Source organism: Sorghum bicolor, chromosome 2, assembly GCF_000003195.3.
Source record: "Sorghum bicolor cultivar BTx623 chromosome 2, Sorghum_bicolor_NCBIv3, whole genome shotgun sequence".
NCBI classification, from domain to species: Eukaryota; Viridiplantae; Streptophyta; class Magnoliopsida; order Poales; family Poaceae; genus Sorghum; species Sorghum bicolor.
This window is the reverse complement of record NC_012871.2, coordinates 65,902,211-65,921,834: the sequence shown is the minus strand read 5'-3', so window position 1 is coordinate 65,921,834 and position 19,624 is coordinate 65,902,211. Positions and strand designations below refer to the sequence as shown.

At 45.0% G+C, this 19,624-nt stretch overlaps 3 protein-coding genes across 3 annotated transcripts; all 3 read left to right on the top strand.

The window, feature by feature from the left end:
* LOC8063622 (endoglucanase 24) lies at nucleotides 808–5,273 on the top strand. Its single transcript, XM_002462684.2, has 6 exons — nucleotides 808–1,266; nucleotides 1,894–2,177; nucleotides 3,316–3,753; nucleotides 3,886–4,033; nucleotides 4,233–4,399; nucleotides 4,548–5,273. Exons 1-6 carry the CDS (start codon nucleotides 1,056–1,058, stop codon nucleotides 4,875–4,877), a joined length of 1,578 nt encoding a protein of 525 aa, XP_002462729.1. The 5' UTR covers nucleotides 808–1,055; the 3' UTR covers nucleotides 4,878–5,273.
* LOC8063309 (putative HVA22-like protein g) lies at nucleotides 6,211–7,119 on the top strand. The gene is made up of 4 exons (XM_021453574.1): nucleotides 6,211–6,316; nucleotides 6,412–6,510; nucleotides 6,640–6,760; nucleotides 6,889–7,119. Exons 1-4 carry the CDS (start codon nucleotides 6,285–6,287, stop codon nucleotides 7,117–7,119), a joined length of 483 nt encoding a protein of 160 aa, XP_021309249.1. The 5' UTR covers nucleotides 6,211–6,284.
* LOC8063308 (probable serine/threonine-protein kinase PBL19) lies at nucleotides 12,521–18,858 on the top strand. The gene is made up of 4 exons (XM_002462682.2): nucleotides 12,521–13,545; nucleotides 16,669–16,929; nucleotides 17,403–17,525; nucleotides 18,015–18,858. Exons 1-4 carry the CDS (start codon nucleotides 13,099–13,101, stop codon nucleotides 18,450–18,452), a joined length of 1,269 nt encoding a protein of 422 aa, XP_002462727.1. The 5' UTR covers nucleotides 12,521–13,098; the 3' UTR covers nucleotides 18,453–18,858.

The following is a 19,624-nucleotide window of genomic DNA, read 5'->3' as shown; positions in this document are numbered from 1 at the left end:
CCATTATGAAGGCAGAGGCACGGGCGCTTCCTCCAGCTTTTGGGGGGGGGGGGGTTGGGGGGGGGGGGGGGGGTGGGGAGTCATCCGTGCCATCGCAGAAGTCGCCGTCGCCAGTTCAGCGCTCACCGTTGTTGATTGGACAGTGGAGCTATACGCGGACGAGCGCTACCGGCTTACAGCCTCATCGATCCCTGTAATCACACGCCACGACCCACCTCACCTAGCAAAATTATGCTCCTGCAATCATGTACTGATCGATTATCTGTGGTAGATGACGATCATCTGAGATCCCGGATCACATTTCCCATGATCTAATCGCTGCCCACTGTGTCGTCGGATATATAACCGTACGTACATTAGCAACGTCATTAGCAAGCAGCTGGCATTCGATTGATGCAACCGTGGCAACAACTTACGAGTAGTACGCTCGAGGTACCCAGTCACTCGCTGTTTGCTGCGCGTTCAAGGCTATTGCAGTACAGGACAGACAAGCCAAATAGTCCCTGGACTGCTCCTCGCCTGCCCGCCGTGCGATGCGACGTCACCAATCGGTGCTGCGGCCACAGAGGATCCTCCTCCTCCCCCGGCTCCCCCACGGACCGACGCGGCCGTTCTCCTGTCGGTGCTCGACGCCTCACCACTCGCCACGCTCACCTCCCCGCACCCGCTCCCCTCACTGCCAGCTGCGGCCCACCGCACCAATCATCCCCGCGCGGGCCCACGGACAGCGACCCAAAACTTCCTTCTCAATCCTACGGTGACCGTGCACCAAACATTTCCTTATTACTGCGCTGTGCGCTCCCACCCCGAGTCACCAACCAACCAACCAAACCCACCCGGCCAGCCCACGAGCCCATCCGCCGCGCGGCGAGCTGCTGCTGCGCCTGCAGGAACCGAAAGCTGCTGCCGAAACGCAACGCGGCGGCGCGAGCAGCTAGCGGCACTGCGGCAGGCAGCAGCGGGGAGGCCCTCGGAAACGCGGCGGAATACACGAGGGAGGCTACTTTCCCGGCGAATGCGTTAGGAGGAGACGAGGCGCGCGCGCGCGGGCGGAGATGGGGAAGTACACGCGGGGGTGCTGCGGCTGGCTCATCGTCGCGCTGATTGCGGCGCTGGTGGCCACGGCGGCGATGTTCGCCATCATGAAGCGCAAGCCCGGGGGGCGACACATCAAGCCGCTCCCGGTGCCGGGCCCCCCCGGGGCCATCGACTCCAAGTACGGCGACGCGCTCGGGGTCGCGCTCCAGTTCTTCCAGGTCCAGAAGGGTGAGTACTCAGTAGCTAGCTACCCCTCAACTGCTTTCTTTAGCCAATGCAATGCTCCCCCTTTCGTGAGCTGGGTGGTTTCCGCTTCAAAGGCCGCGGCGCTTCTCTGGGCCGGCCTGACGCCGGAGGCCTTGCCGATTGCCGTCGCTGAAGAAGCTTTTTGCATGAGTAGATGTGGCTTCACCATATTTGGAGGTAGCAATAGCAAGGCTGGCCGTTGACTCGTTTCTAGTGTACTCTCTCTGGTGGACTCCATTTCTGGAATTTCACCAATGATTTCTCACGAGGAGAAAATGATGGTCTGGTAGTGGGAAAATGATGGTCCGATAGATTTGACTATTCCTGATGGCTTCGAGTCGGCGACTTCGATTTCTTTTTACCAAATACTGCTCTCGTACCATGGACTTCGCCCCTTCGTTCGGCCGGCAGTCTTGGTATCCTTTGACAGGATGCCCTCCCAAATCTCACTTCAATTTTCCCCTCGGGCTGCCAAATTGGCCGCTTTGATGTATGGGCTGCTCTCTCCTCTTAATTGTGATTACACTTATGGGCTGCTCGTCTTACTGCAAAATTGTGGTTGGACTTAGCTGCTGCTTTAACTGAAGTCATTTACCTTACTCGGTGCAGCGGGGAAGCTTGAGAACAACCAGATCCCGTGGCGTGGGGACTCGGCGCTGACCGACGGGAAGGAAGCGGGGCTGGATCTTTCCAAGGGAATGTATGATGCTGGGGATCATATGAAGTTCACCTTCCCGATGGCATTCACGGCGACGGTGCTCTCGTGGTCGGTGCTGGAGTACGGGGATCAGATGAGCGCAGCAAAGCAACTGGACCCTGCCCTCGATGCGCTGAAGTGGATTACAGATTTCCTTATCGCTGCACATCCGTCTGACAATGTGTTGTATATTCAGGTAAGAGTTGCTTACTGTTTGTTTGGAGTACTAGATATTCTTTAAGCATATGCATTAGGAAGTATGAGTTATATTTGATTCAAAACGGATCCCACCCTGGTGTAATGATTCTTCAATAGCATGGGTATGTCATCTGCTTAAGTATGGGGACCTGGTGTCATTCGTGGAAGCAAAAGTTTGGTTGGTTAGGAAGCAAGAACCCAGGTCAGATGTCATGATCTAGACACCTAATAGTTGGTAGGTACTTCGTTGTCTGCTTGATATGCTTAAACAACACATTTGTTGTGATCCTTGGCTATTGATTGGGACTGGGCCAAGTTCATTGTCCCTTTTCCTTCTATTTTGTCTGACAGCCTAGGTGACTTCGATGACTCGTGCTTTTTTGTTTTTGAGGGGGAGGAGAGAGGGGGGTGGCAGTCCTGTACTCCCTAGTCCCTATACAGGAGGATTGGATGAAACTGGAGAATGTAGTAGATCCTTGAGGGCAGGGCGCTATGGGTTGTGTGTTCAGGTGGAAGGTGTTAATATAAACTCGACCATGGGGTGGATTCCCTATTTGTTCAAGAAGTTGCTGCTCTTCAAACTGGGGTCAGGGAAGTTTCAACGAGTCCCAGAGTTGAACATTCTAACTGGTCGACCCCGAGAATCTTGGCAGGTGTAAGACATTAATGTGTGATACCTGAGGCCTTGTTTAGTTCCGAAAAAATTTCGGATTTCGGCACTGTAGTATTTTTGTTTTTATTTGATAAATATTATCCAATCATGGACTAACTAGGCTCAAAAGATTCATCTCATGATTTACAGGCAAACTGTGCAATTAGTTTTTATTTTCGTCTATATCTAATGCTTCATGCATGTGCTCTAAGATTTGATATGACGGGGAATCTTGAAAAGTTTTTGGTTTTCGGGGTGAACTAAACGAGGTCGGAATCATATAATATATATAAGACTATTCCGGTCCCCAAATAAAAGTTTGGTGTATGCATTTGCTTTTTTGAAAAACAGACTCGAGCATCATGGAGTTAGGCTAGTGAATTTCTCATTTATTTTGAGCATTCAGCAATATTTCAATGCAACAGAGACACATTTTTTTCTTTTGTTTAACCATAATAACTAACTCTTTGAGAATTGTTACTAGGTTGGTGATCCTGATCTGGACCACAATTGCTGGGAAAGGCCGGAAACAATGACTGAGAAGAGACCTCTCACACAGATTAACAAGAAGTCTCCCGGATCAGATGTTGCTGCTGAGGCAGCAGCAGCCATGGCAGCTGCTTCAATGGTCTTCAAATCCAGAGATACTACGTATTCTGATGTGCTTCTTCAACATGCCCAGAAGCTATTTACTTTTGCCGATACTTATAGAGGCCTCTCAAGTGAGAGCTATCCCAAGCTCCAAGATTTCTATAATTCCACTAGTTATGTTGATGAACTTCTGTGGGCAGCAAGTTGGCTCTATCATGCCACAGGCGACCAGACATATCTCAGTTATGTAACTGTACAGAATGGGAAAACTTATGCTGATTGGGGAAGGCCAACATGGTTCAGTTGGGATGACAAAAATCCAGGCACACAGGTTTGTGTGGACTGAACTGAATGAATTTGCATGGCAGATTGGAGTTACTTCTCTTATGTTCATTTCATATCTTTATTATTCTCTCTTATTCAACCTCAAGAACTTAAAGTGCACTTTGTTTATTCTCTGCAGGTTCTTTTGTCCAGACTAAATTTCTTTGGCTCCAAACAGATATCTAATGCTGAAAACGAGGGGTTAAAATCGTATAGAGATACTGCAGAAGCTGTCATTTGTGGTCTGATTCCAGATTCCCCTCAAGCCACTGCTAGCAGAACTGGAGGTATATTGTAGTGCATGTGCCATCTGCTATTCTGCTCTTTGATCTGGTGTTACCTGGCAATACAAAGAGGACACTTTGTCAAGTTTACCTTTTTACATGCTCAGTATACTGAGGATTTTATGATTTTGTCAGATATAGAATTTGTAGAGTATGTATTAGAAATGTGTACAGTTTATCATATCAGTGCATTCTTCTGCAGGAGGGTTGGTGTGGATAAGCGGGTGGAATTCTCTCCAGCATGCGACCAATGCTGCATTCCTAGCTGTTGTGTACAGTGACTACATGCTCTCCACACGGACAGCGGCAGTGCAGTGCAGTGGAAAGTACTACAGCCCTACCGATATACGCAATTTTGCTGCTTCACAGGTGTGCTATGCAAAACCTTAACAGATACTAAAATTCTAGATGGTCATGTGTTCATATGACATTGCTGGTTCCTAAGATTTACCAAGCTACACGGTAAATCAAATGATACCATGAAGTTTCTAATCCATGTTCTCATGTTGTATTCCAGGCTAATTATATCTTGGGAGACAATCCAATGAAGCTTAGCTACCTTGTTGGATATGGAAGCAGCTATCCACAGCAAGTACATCACAGAGGAGCGTCGATCCCAGCAGATGCAAAAACAGGCTGCAAAGGATTCCAGTATCTCCATTCATCCGATCCAAACCCAAATGTTGCAGTGGGTGCCCTGGTGGGTGGGCCATTCCAGAATGACACTTTCGTTGATTCTCGTGACAATGCTGTACAGACGGAGTCCAGCACCTACAACAGCGGCACCCTAGTCGGTCTGCTCTCTGGTCTCGTCACCACTTCCTCCGTGGTACAGTCATTCACCTAGAGTGCTCCTATGTTTTGGCGGTGCCTACACAACCTGGAGCAATGCATGCACAATCGCAGTTTTTTGACGAGGCTGATGCTGATGCACGATCTGTGAGAGAAGCTTGGTTGGCCATCGTTCAGATGGATGGCATGCAGCAGTAGTTAGTGCTCTTCTGTGTGTACAATGATGGTGCAGCTCCTGCAGCTGACTGTGTGCTCCTATCTGGTTTGCTGGTGTACCTTTAAGCTGTAACTACGAGTAATGTATTGAGTAGGACGTATTTCATTTGTTGATTCTGTGGTGAGGTAGTTCAGCAAAGCTTGTACCAATGAATTGTAGCGCCCCTCAACTGAAATGTGCCCTGAACATGTGAATTCACAATTGGAGATGAATGGCAAGTATTCTTGCGGTTTTTGTGGCTCTTCACTTCATTCTAAAAAGCCCTGGGATAAAATAGGGAAGGGAGACATTTTTGGTAATGGCTCCCAGCATGTGTTTTTTTGGTTGCTGGTGAAAAGTGGCATGGTCCACGCCTCCACGGTGAAGCGTAACGAGAGGGGTTCCTTCCCAAGTGTCCCAAAGAAAGAAGAAATGGGGTGGATCAGAGGAGCTGGTTGAAATGATGACCTTTCTTCATGGTCACATGCTCGGTCCAGATGCTAAGATTCGAGATCTCAACTTCTTGAAAATTGCAAGGCCTTGTTCAGAACTGGTCATGAATTCCTGCAGACACCACTTTTGTTTAATTCCTGGATATGAAAAAGCTTAGTGATGTGTTTGGAAATTGGAACGCTGCCTTGTACTGAATCCCGTCCATTGCAATTTCCAAATGGGTCCAAAGTATCGATTACAAAATAAGGACAGAGCGCTGCTTTGGTGGTTCGAGCCGCCTTCCGCTGTAACCGTTTTCCAGGAGCCCAATCCCTGATCTGATGGCGCGAACGGGCGTGGCGGTTGGTTGGCAGTTCCAGGAATCCCGCCGGATACAACCGCTCCCATAGCCTGCATGTTTAACCATGCGCCCCTATCGGTTTCAGTTTGTGTTCATCTGGTTATCCCAGTTCTATCAATCCAGTTAGGTTTCCACTAAAGTTATCGCCAGACTCCTTCTCCAGAATCTAATCATCGGTAATGTCTTCTGACTGCACGATGAATCCTTGTTTCTTTCACTTACAGTAGTTATTTGATTTGATTGCCCGATGAAAGATTAATTGTTGGAATTTGTTAGCACCTTCCTTACGTGTTTTGCACCAAAGTCCAAAGATCGATCGTTTCTGTATTCCCTCGCCACGATTCTGGTTTGTTTCAAAGCATCCATCATTGCTTGATCAATCATTGCCTAGTCTAAACATGCTAATTGACACCATCCGGACGCTAAATCTCTGGACAACATGACGCAGGATCTTGGGCTTCCAATTACTGAAGATGGCTGTATCATTCGTCACCAGACTTCTAACGTAAGCAGTGTTGCGGATTCAGTCCCTTCCCAAATTCACATTGGACACTAGTAGAACCCAATCCCAATCTCCTAATCCATGGTCCTGAAATGCAGATTGGCATTAGGGTACGCCTACCCGGCGTACGGCTGCTACAAGACGCTGGAACTGAACGCGCCGCAGATGGAACGGCTGCGGTTCTGGTGCCAGTACTGGTAAAGCAATCAATCAGATTACAACTAATTAACCCGCAAACTCACGTACACTGCTCCATGTTAATCTTGTGCTGAACATGATCGCTCTGAAACTGGTGCCATTCACGGCGCCGGCGCGGTGATGTACAGGATTCTGGTCGCGTTCCTGACTGCATTCGAGAGCTTCGCTGACTGCGCGCTCTCGTGGCTGCCGATGTACGGCGAGGCGAAGCTCGCGGTCGTCGTCTACCTCTGGCACCCAAAGACAATGGCAAGTCGCCATCCGAGACCACACCCTGCTGAACAAGACTCTCTCTCTTTTTTTGTTTTTGTTTCGTTGCACGTTGTCCAAGGTCTGAAACAATTTTCCATTTTGTGTGGTCACCATCACCACACCAGGGCGCAAGGCACGTCTACGACGACTACCTCCGTCCGTTCCTGGCGGCGCACGAGGCGGACATCGACCGCGGCCTTGTGGAGCTGAGGGCCAGGGCGGCGGACGCGACGGCGTCGCACCTCCAGGCCGCCGTGGCCCTCGGGCGGGCGTGCCTGTCCGAGGTCGCCCGCCGCGTTTCGTCGCAGCTGCAGCAGGCGGCCACAAGCGCCGGACCGGCCGCGCAGGTACGGTGATCCTGCCGCGCGCGGCGTACAGTGTACGTGTATATAATCCAGACGATTGGATGAATTCTCGGAATCTTGTGAGGTCGAGGTCGTGGTTGAATTGGACCACTGACGCTGACTGGAGCGTCGCATTGGGCCATTGACTGTGGTTGTGGTACTAGCTAGCGTAGTGCTCCCCCAGTCTTCACGCAGGCACTTGAATGATCTTTGGTTGATCGATGCCGAGTGAACGCGCACGAGAGCATTCGGTCTCGGTCACCATCTGTGTTGACGTTGACTTGAGCTGAGAATGAAGGGACAGCTCTGAAAAACAACCTGGTTGATGATTGTTGATTGATGTGTAGAGTTAACTAGATGCTCGACAGTCGACGCCGACGAAGCACGTCTAGTGCCGTGCCTTCAGGATGTCCAACTCAACCAGGTTGACACGGGCTGGCACAAATTGCAGTAGAAATATTGTTACAGCTTTCGGTTATTCCACATAGCTAAACTAGTTAATGCGCACCCGGTCAGTGAAAACGAAATGTGTTAGCTAAGGTAACATTTTGTTAGTTAATTATGTATCGTCCTATATATGTCGTCGATTCGACGAGTTATATACTGTAGAATTGACTCCGTTTTCAGAAAGAAATACAGTATAGTCCGGTCAAGGCTGTGTCCTGTCACGTCCGAATTAAGAGAGAGCGGAACGGGGAACAGAAAGCTTACGGCGTCAATTAAACTACACCAACCCCATCTTGACAAGACCACAGAAATAGCCATTCCATTGGATTGTACAGTATACTACAACAATTTTAGTCACCGCGCGCACGGAAGCACGAAAAAACCGGGCAAGAACAAGTCACGGAACCCTTCTGCGGCAACGAATAAAGCAAGTCAACGTCCTTCGCCGTCACCTGTCTCCTGTCTGTAGATCAGGTGATGTGTCGCTCCAATATATACTAGTCAGTGCATTCAGATTGTGTTCGTACGGCGCCAGAACTCAGTTCACTTTTTTTAAAAAAAAATAAGATTTTTCGTTACATCCAATCATATAGCACATAAATAAAACATTAAATATAATAAAAATTAAATTACACAATTTGATAGTAAATTACGAGATAAATCTTTTAAATCTAGTTAATTTATAATTGGATAATAATTATTAAAAAAAAATTGGAAAATTCCACATGATCGCGCATGCACAGGGTGTGAAATCTACGGAAACCATGGCCGGTTTCCGTGCTAGCAATGACGTGCGAAAGTGCGATCGTGTTTCTCCCTGCACACACGCTACGCTTGCATGCCCGGCCGGTGACACCTGACGGTGCGTACGGCGACAAGCCTGGTGGTGGCTTAGTGGCGGCTTTAGGTCGTGATGAGTTGTCGCCGATCATTGCACGCGAATCATGCTTTTCTTTTCCCTCGACATAAACCATCTCTCATGTGCAAAATTTTATTGACACGACTGTTGGAACGCGCGATCATATTGTTGCGCGATAATGAGATCACAACTTAGGTCACGGCAATGTCATGCGAGGAATAATGCACGCTCCTGGCATGCACAGCACGCTAACGATTTCTTCAACGGCGACGCGGAGCCAGGTAACCGTGGCTGCTAGCGCCGAAGCAACCGAGAGAGACACCGAACCGGGCACGTCACTAACACTAGGCCACTTCCCGTGCCGGTCAAGTAGTGGACGGGCAGGTGGCGAACCGGCACATACTGACAGGAACGTCCCACGGTCCCCACCGCCTGCGCGCCACAACCTTCTAAGGCCCTGTTTAGTTCCCCACCTAAAAAATTTTCATCCATCCCATCGAATCTTTGGACACATGCATGAAACATTAAATATAGATAAAAAAATAAACTAATTACACAGTTTGGTTGAAAATCGCGAGACGAATCTTTTAAGCCTAGTTAGTGCATGATTAGCCTTAAGTGCTACAGTAACCTACATGTGCTAATGACAGATTAATTATACTTAATAGATTCGTCTTGCAGTTTCCTTACGAGTTATGTAATTTGTTTTTTTATTAGTTTCTAAAAACCTCTCTCGACATCCTTCCGACATATCCGATGTGACACCTAAAAATTTTTCATCCTCAATCTAAACAGGCCCTAAAACAGATTCGCTATTTTATCAAATCTTGTGGCACATATATAAAAAAATAATTAATTGTACAATTTATCTGTAATTTACGAGACGAATCTTTTGAGCTTAGTTAGTCTATGATTGGACAATATTTATCAAATATAAATAAAAATACTACAATATCCATTTTTTAAAAACTTTTGGAACTAAACATGGCCAGTTCACGAGAAGTTTTACAAAGTTTTTTAAATTATTCTATCACATCGAATCTTACAGCACATACATAAAAGCATTAAATATAGATAAAAATAACTAATTATATAATTTATCTTTAATTTAAAAGATAAATCTTTTAAGCATAGTTAATTTATAATTAGACAATAATTATCAAATAAAAAAATGCTACACTAATTAAAACAAAATCCGTCAACTAAACGGCCCCACTCACATGTTTCCAAACCCATAAATATGCCGTGTGCTGATGTGCTTTGACTGGAAAGACGCGTGCAGAGTTGAGAGGCGTCAACATCGTTTTCCTCTCTCCAAGGAGGGGGAAGCGAGGGCCTTCCCAAAAAATTTTGCAAAATTTTTTAGATTCTCCGTCACATCAAATCTTTAGACACATGTATGAAGTATTAAATATAGACGAAAATAAAAACTAATTGCACAGTTTGGTCGGAATTTACGAGACGAATCTTTTGAATCTAGTTAGTACATGATTGGATAATATTTGTCAAATACAAACGAAAGTGGTACTATTCCTATTTTGCAAAAAATTTTGGAACTAAAGCCGAGATCAGATCAGATCAGGGTCAGGAATCAGGACTGGCCGGTTTTCCAAAAACCGTTTTTCTCCTCCGCTTTTTCTTTCTGTCTCTACTGTCCAGTTCCCAAAAACCTGCTGCACCTTCTCTCTTCGTAGTCTTTACCGTTTGTTTTTAGTCCACTGGAAAAGCGGAGGAGAAAACGGTTTTGCTAGCTGTTTCCTTTTGTTTGTTTGTTCACGTGTTTTTGCATAAAAAAAAAACTCTTAAAGTGCACACGTTAGTGCAGCAGGTGACGCGAAAAAAAAAGGTGATTAAGTGCGTTTAAGATTTGGTGAAGTACAATTGTACCATTTTTATCATGGATCCCATGTGACCACAGAAGTCGTATGCAAGTCCAAGACATGTCGTCAGGTGATACTACCAAGCGCACTGTCTGGTATCTTCCCATTTTGAAGTTTGAGTCGTGCAAATGGAAAGGTATTTTCTATTGTTGAAACTAGACAAATTTGTCCTCTAGAGTTAGTTTTGAGGTGGTTCTCTATTTTCTAAAAATAACAAAAAGTCTAGTACAGTCTTTAAAATTTATAACTAATTTATCTAGTTAGAAAAAATAAAACTAACACCTTTTTTTCTAATATCTTATATATTTGTTAGTGCTCTATTATAGAATTATTATGTGGATCGTATTTATTCATTTTTCTAGTGTTCTATTACTTGTGGTCATGTATATTATTTATTTAAATTATTGTTTTGTACCATAATGCTTTATGCTGACCACATGATGTTTGAGGTACTTCTTTGTTTGAAACCTATAATCTAATCGGGCAATCAATATAAGGCCTTGTTTAGTTCCGAAAACTGTAGCACTTTCGTTTTTATTTGATAAACATTATCCAATCATGAAGTAACTAGTCTTAAAAGATTCATCTCGTGATTTACAGGTAAACTGTGCAATTAGTTTTTATTTTCGTTTATATTTAATGTTCCATGCATGTGCCACAAGATTCGATGTGACGGGAAATTTTGAAAAAAAAATTGATTTTTGGGGTGAACTAAACAAGGCCTAAATTAAAGCACTGGCAATGTATTGCCTACATAAGATAAGTTCTATACCTACGATGGAGCATGACATCTCTGAAGTTGATGTCATCTTTCACATCTTTCTATGTACTTATAGATTGCTATTGCTCAAAAAAAAACTTATAGTTTACCAAATCTTATTAGTTGATTTTCAGTTCTAACTATTGCAAAATGGTAACTCAAATAAATAATAAGCATGGCTACAAGCAATAAAATAATAGAAACATAAATAAATACTTCCTACCATAAAAATTGTTATTCTCGCTTTCTGAGAAGTTAAACACTTTTAAAATTGACCAAATCCCTATTAAAAACATTAATATTTGTGATATAGAATTAATATCATTAAATAGGTCGTTGATTATATTTTCATAATAAATTTATTTGGAGATATGAATGTTGCTAATATTTTCTATAAACTTGACCAACACAAGTTCTGTAGCGACTCTTTTTATGGAAAATAGTAAGTTCCAAACAACTATAGATAGATGTATGTACCATTTTTAAAGATTTTTTTATATTTTTAAATTTTACAACAAATTAGTCGTAAACTTTTAGAGCTTAAACTAGTTTTTATTCTCTTTAGAAAATAGAAAACCTACTTTCAAAATCAACTATTAGTTGACTAAATTTATTTAGTTTGAACAGTTGGAGGGCATCTAGTATCTAATTTCATTGCATGGCAAGTGTATAGTAGAGACCACCCTCTCAAACATATTTCAAACAGAATGTCATAGTTTAGGTTAAAATTTTGACTACCGTGCGATTTAGATGTTGTAAAATGGATTTTTACCCAACAAGAAATGTTCCTTGTGCAACTTTGTACGTGCTTTTATTGCGATTATTTACAAACATTGCTACCTCTGACTAGTCGGAGTCCGAAAGTTAATGATTGAGCCAACAAATTATGTCACCTTTTTCTCCGTGCCATTTCCAACTGATATCTCCACTTGCAAACCAGTTCTAGGATTCTTCAGAGTTCGCACTTGTTAAAAGCGCTCTCCTGGGTCGGCCGGGAGCCTCCGAAGTCAGATCGGACCCAGTGTGCAAGGGGGTTCTTGTCTCAGCTTTTGTTTGTATTCCACCAGCCCTACTCCTCCACCAGGAGATCCCTGAAGAATTTAGGCTTTACAAAGAAAAAAAAGTTGTGACACTGTAGTATTTTTGTTTGTCTGTAATAATTATTGTACAATCATAGACTAAATAGGCTCAAAAATCGTATCATAAATTTCGATCAAACTGTGCAATTAATTTTTATTTTCATCTATATTTAATACTCTATGCATGTATCTAAAGATTCGATGTGATGAGAAATTTTGAAAAATTTTTAAGTTTTCGAGTGGAAGTAAACAAGGCCTCGGTCCAAACTCTAAACATGAGACTTTTTTTCTTCCGGTCCGGCATCCGCGCAAAAACTGAGCGAGGACCGCTTCGTGCGATATATAACTTCCACGAAACCCCCTCTGAGAGTTGGCAACAGAAGCTATCGCGAGAGAGCAGCAGCCAACCGGCATCCCGGACCGAGAGCACGATACGAATAGCTCCGCTCCCCCGTCCCCGAGCGGACAGGCACGCCCCTGACACGTCCACGTCCAGGTCCAGCCGAGAGCCGTCCCCATCCCAACCCACCCGTCGTCCGTCCACACCGCGTTGCCCCGCAACCGGACGCAACGAGCCAGCAGAAAACACCCCACCCCACACCACCCCCGCACGGCCGCGGTACAGAAGCGGGCCGACGACGCGCCCTCCTCCAGTCCTCCCTCCCGCACGGCCACGGCCACCCAACCCAGCTGCGCGCGACGCAAGTACCGAGCCGCGGGCCGTGCCCCACCTTTCTGCGCTGTCGCGCGCTCTCTTCCCCCCCTCCCCCACTGCTCCCCCTTCCTCCCGACGTTCACACTCTCAGCCCCACGTCGCGTCTTACAAGAGGCGTCGCAGCCTTCGATTCCCCGAGAGGCGGCACGGCACGGCACGCTCTTGTAGGTAACGGCGGCGCGAGAAGCTAGCTGCTCGTCTTGCGGTTGCGGAGCTGCCGTCATAGCAGCCTGTGCCGGGGTGCGGGGGACATGAGCTGCCTGGGCTGGTTCAAGCGGCGGAGGTCCAGGAGCGGGGGGTCGTCGACGTCGACGTCGGGGAAGCGAGGGGCGTCGGCGTCGGCGCCGGTGTCGGTGTCTGGCCCCGCGACCACGATGACCACCACGACGATGGCGTCGGCGGTGAGCACGAGCCGGTCCGACGACTCCGGCGCGGTGCGGCCGGTGAGCAAGTCGGCGGGCTCGTCGTCGCAGGCGTCGCAGCGGAGCATCTCGTCGCTGTACGAGGAGCGGGGCCACGGCCAGCTCCGGGTGTTCGACTACGAGGAGCTCCAGGGCGCCACCGCCGAGTTCAGCCGCGCGCAGAAGCTCGGCGAGGGCGGCTTCGGCAGCGTCTACAAGGGCTTCATCCGCGCCGCCGACGGCAAGGGCGACCGCGTCCCCGTCGCCGTCAAGAAGCTCAACCAGCGCAGCATGCAGGTCCGTCCCTACGTCTGCTCTGCTTCTCCTTGATACATCCCCCTCCTCTTGTTGCCGTCTCTCTGGCCTACGGAGTATCTCTATCTCCAAGGGCGTTCACATGCTGTCGGTGACTCGGTTCTCCTCAACCATTTCTTTTCTTTTTTTTGATTTGAAACGAAACCGTCTGCTATGTTTCCCGTAATAATCTGTGTAGCTAGAGAACAAAATTCAGAAGTGGATGCTACATTTACGGTATTGATGTCGGTAGGCTTTCAGTGTACCTTTTTTCGGAGGAGGACTGAGAAGGATCAGAGAAATGGTTTGCAGGGAATTAGAATGGGTCAGATCTCTACCATGTTTTCCGAAAACGAAAAGAGGTGGGGGGATTCATTTATGTTGTCTTTTATTCTGTTCAGTGGAACAATAGCATAGCATTTAGAAAATGGTAAAACACATGGAATCTACTCATCACATGTTTTTGTCGGATTAGGCCAAAATGCTGATGAAACAGATTCAGAAATCACATAGAGTTAGATGGTGCTTGTCGATAATGGTATTGTTAGATGCTTGGACTTCTTTAGATATAGACAATCTTGGAAGGAAAGGAAAAAAGAAGGGGCAAGAAGAATTTTCAAGGATCCAATATAGTCATTGACTAGTACACTTATGTTGCTTTTGCAGTTGGACCATGGGTACACGTTAAGACCAACTAACATTTTTTAGTACGAACGGATTCCGAGTGAAAGCATATATAGAAGTTTATGAGCCCATCAATGGCGACTGGTAGATTTCATAAGAATGCCAATCCTTTTCAGCTGACATTTGTAATTGTTCATTTGTAAATAATCAATTTCTGATTAGCTGGCTGCCTGCTGTATGCAATATTCACAGGCATCGAAAACACATTATACGAGTTATATGCCTTTGTTCATAGAACAAGCTCAGCGGAGGGTAGGTACATAAAATTAGGCCCTGTTTGGTTAGTGTTTGGGCACATACATGGAGTACTAAATATAGACTATTTATGAAACTAAAAATACAGCTAGAGAGTAATTTGCGAGACGAATCTTTTAAGCCTTAGTCCATGATTGGACACTAATTGTGAAATAAGACGAAAATGCTATAGTGCCTATTAAACTTTAACACCCCCAACCAAACACCCCCTATTTGATTAACTGTAACCTTCCAACTGTAGAGAACAAAGTTTACTTTGACAAATGTGAATGTTGAATATTTGGGATCATACAGAAAAGAGCTGGCAGGAAACATAAAAACCATGGATGACCGTTTACATGTTCAAGAGGAGGAATATGATGTCCAGAAAACGATGTCAACCAACCTTCTAGCTGTATTAAAAAATATTACTATTGAATTTGCTCGATCAAACCGACCACTGGATTGAATGGAGCTCTTTAGTAGGCAACCTGTACGATCATGATACTAGCCTTAGTTGACTACTATTTACTAAGAGACCAAATCTTGGTATGCCAACTAGCAAAGAAAAGTCAGCTATCATTTTGTACAATACATTTTATCCATCGTTTATAGGTTTTTTTTTATAAAGGCGGCAAAAGGTTTTTGCCGGATTTTTATTAGATGGGAAAAAGAAAAAAACGAAATTTACAGGTTTACAATGACGAGGCCATGCTCACCACCACTTTGTTCCTCGGGCAAAGCTACCCTACTCTGTACACTACTCGAAATGAGAACACAAGTTAGGGGAACAGAAGAACGAAAATAAGTTAGAAGAAAAGAGACGAGTCTACTACTACTACTACTGTGCCTGATTGTTTTGCACATAAAGGTCTTGTCGCCAACTGGTATTGCTCCACTTCTTCCTTGCATAAGAGGGCCACTTCCCTTTGTTGCAGGCTCTTGTTCTTAAAAGTTCTTCTATTCCTTTCTCCATATGCTCCACCAAAAATAGATCATGACACCATCAAACATTTTCCTTTGTGCTTTATCGATCTTAGCGCGGCACCTACACCAATAATTGTGCAGAGATCCGTTTGATCCGACTGTGTCAATTGCTGCCAAACCAAACCATTGTTTTAGGATGGACCAAACTTGTTTTGTGAAGGCACAGTCCTTGCACAGGTGAGTGGGAGTTTCCGAATCATTCCCACAGTCCATCGTTTATAGTTGCAAATGATGAACTCCTAATTTTGTGAATTTTGACTCATAAATAGTAAATATACCAGGTATGTATGGTATTGATTTGGGGGCAACAGCGAATTTGTTTTGTTGCTTTCTTTCTCTGCGTATTGAGATGTTTTTTCAGTAATACAAAGTGGATTCTTGGATTTATGCAGTTAAACCTGACAATGGTTTGGGTTAAAACCGAGTTTTTTGGTTTGGTTTTACTTTTGGGCTGTATTGGTTTGGATTGAAACAGGCTGAAAAGGCTGTTGGGCCAGTTTGGTTTGGGCCCTATTAAAGTGGGCTGAACTGGTTTGGCTGTAAATAATAGAGTTTACAATGATTTTTTATTCTATCTATTTATTTTTTGCTTTTGTTTATGGCTAAATATAAACAATAGCATGAGGTGCCGGTGAAATGGTGGGTTGGAAATGTATTTTAATGGGTCTAGTGCATAAGTGGTATGGTTTGGTGTGGATGATTGAAGTCATGGTCTAATTTGGTTTGGATTTGACTTTCACATATATATGTTTTGGATTGGTGTGGGTTTGGTTTGGATCTCAGCCCACTGTCAGGTTTATATGCAGTATGGTGAATTAAGTAATGATGCCGTTTTAGGTGCTAAAGATTTTTTTCCCATCAGGAAACTGATTCCACCTGTATTAGTTCCAATTGACGCTGCTGTCTGGACTGAATCAATCAAAAGATTGCCTTAGGAATACAATGCCTCGTGTTATATATATTACCTCCCTGTACTAACTGACTTATCAGAATGTAAATTAGCTATAGTTGTCTGGACTCTGGAAAGAAATGCACTCAAATACAATATTAGAAGTGGTTAATGTCTTAGCCTACTTAGTGTTCTTAGACTATCAGGAAATCTTTGTTCCCTACCTGTTTACTTACTTCTTCATAAAATCTATATATGGTTATACCATCCTTTTATACATCATTCTTAAGTTTTCTAATAGTCTACAGTTTCTTTTAATTTTATTGTGACAGGGACATAAGCAATGGTTGGCAGAAGTACAGTTCCTTGGTGTTCTGGAGCACCCAAATCTTGTAAAGCTACTTGGATATTGTGCTGTTGATAGCGAAAGAGGGCCACAAAGATTATTGGTCTACGAGTTTATGCCCAATAAGAGCTTGGAAGACCACTTGTTCAGGCGAGCTAATCCTCCTCTATCGTGGAACAAAAGGCTTCAGGTTATCTTGGGAGCTGCTGAAGGATTGGCTTACCTGCATGAAGGGGTAGAAGTTCAGGTAATCAGGTGTTCTTCAAACCTACACTATTGATTGTGTGCTTTCAATTCACCTCCAAAGGATAGCATATCTTCCATGGTTTTTCAAATGGAAAAGCTTCCTAACTAGCCAAAGTCATCCTGACTACTTTCCCCAAAGATTCCAAAGAAGCCAACTTTGACATTTCCGGAAAGCACAGTTCAATGTTCAAGGCTATGACATGCAGCCACCATAGCCAATTTTTCTTCTAGCTGTGCTGTTTGTACCAAACATCTCAGCCTGGCCTAGCACCAGTTCTCCAGCTGACTATTGTGCAGCATATGAGCCGTCAAGCAAGATCAAAATATCACATACTACTCGTGTTAGACTATGTCATGCCATTGCTTCATAACGTGTGCTACAATACTGTTCTTATTTGTTTTCAATTTTTTGCAGTTCAGAAAAGCTAATCCTTATCTCAATACCTGAATTCTGTTTTTTTCTTTTTTGGTCAGGTGATCTACCGGGACTTCAAAACGTCCAACATTTTACTGGACAAGGACTTCAGAGCAAAGCTATCGGACTTCGGCCTAGCCAGGGAGGGTCCAACTGGAGAAAACACTCACGTCTCGACTGCGGTACGTTGCATCCATCATTTAGAATCAAGATCAGGCACTGAAGACAACGTGCAATTCTTACTAGTAGTTGTTGGCGGCCAGAGCATTTACTGTTGCTGACCGGATACGTAGGCAATGCAGTGTACCTGCTCGATCTACGCGTAGCTGACGGACGAGCCTGGGCTTCCATTGTCAATGGTGCCTTCACTTTCTTTCTATGCGTAATGCGTCACGGCACTGTCATGGGACTGAACAATTGCACTATGCGCCATGCTGACGCGGGGCTTGAAGATAGCATCAGCCATCAAGCAGTCGATTGGCTGCGCTTGACTGCATAAGCATTTTTTTTAGAAAGAAGAAATGGCCCTGCCTGCTTTGTACTATTTCAAAAGCAATTGACTGCATAAGCATGATCATGATTCATGATTGCACGCCCCCTGAAAGTCGCTACCGCAGGGTTTGTTTCGGTTTTGACGACAGCTCGTTCGCGTGATGTGTGGTGTTTTACAGGTCGTCGGGACGCACGGGTACGCCGCGCCGGAGTACATGGAATCGGGGCACCTGACGGCGAAGAGCGACGTGTGGAGCTTCGGCGTGGTGCTGTACGAGATCCTGACGGGGCGGCGGTCGCTGGACCGGAACAAGCCGGCGGCGGAGCAGAAGCTGCTGGAGTGGGTGGTCCAGTTCCCGCCGGACAGCCGCAACTTCCGGATGATCATGGACCCCAGGCTCCGCGGGGAGTACTCGGTGAAGGCCGCCCGGGAGATCGCCAAGCTGGCCGACAGCTGCCTGCTCAAGAACGCCAAGGAGCGGCCCACCATGAGCGAGGTGGTCGAGGTCCTCAGGCGGGCCGTGCAGGCGCACGCCGAGCCTGACAGCCGGACTCCCGGCGGCCCCGGCGCCAAGGGGAAGAAATCATCCGACGCTGCCACACCGTCCAGGCGGTGATTGGTACGTGTCGTCACCGGTGAAGGCGCTGTTGCCTTGCTCCGTATTTCTGAAATTGGTTAGTCTTATTCGTGAGTTGTGACAGCACAAAAGGAGTGTTACTCTTGAGGCTACGTATAATTTTTTTTGGACACATTACTTTAGACGACTTGTACATAGAGAGGAGTTGGCGGATTGAACTTGGTTCATAGCTTTCGAAAGTGAGCATTTTGAAAAATTATAGGATTTCAGAAGTGGGCATGTGTGAAAAGAAATTTGCGCTGGGTCTACGAAAAGATCTGTTTTAGCATAATCGAGTGAAATCAGACATGAGCGCACAAAGTTTCAGAAAGCAACTGACAATAATTTCGTCAAGCATGTATTAACAGAAAACATAATTTATAGAAATAGCCCGCAATTTTGACTATTGAATTTCAATGGGTCCTTGTTAATTTTCTGCTTACATTAATTTTCATAAATTGTCTGGTCTTTTATGAGAAACTCCGTCTTGTGTTTGCTATTATTTGTATGGTGTCCACCTCGGTCGTTTTTTTTTATTCACTGGCAAAACCTAGAGGCTTAAGTCAAAGATTCAGATTAAAGATGCATGAAAAAATGAAGGCAAAAGGCAAAAATTGGCAGTGCGGAACCCGTCGCTCCCTCTGCTCCCACTAGGGGCTGGATGCTCGTTAGTGGCTCGGCTCGTTATAGTTTATTATATAAACGAGCTAGAAGGCTGGCTCGGCTCGTTAGTGAGCTCGAGCAGCTCGTTTGGCTCGCAAGCCAAATCATAAAAACATAGTATAAAGAGACTATAAATTTATTAAAACAATTGGGCAACAAATACATCACATGCATACTTAAAATGAACTAAAGAAAGTACTTATATCTTTAAGAGCATCCCCAACCGTTTTGCATAATTGGTTTGGCAAATGAGAGAGTTTGCCAAGTCTTAAAAAAATATGGCAAAGGTGAAAAGAGGCAATCTCCAATGGTTTGACATTAATCACTTCGCGTCAATTTCCCAATGCCAAGTGTGAACAGGTTTGGCATATATGCCAATCCTTCCTCTCTTTTTGCCAAGTTAACAAAATTGCAAAGTCTAAATGCCAAACCGTTGGATAAGTGTTTTTAAGACTTTTTTGCAAATACATGAATGCAAAGCTTATTTGCAAAACGGTTGGGGATGCTCT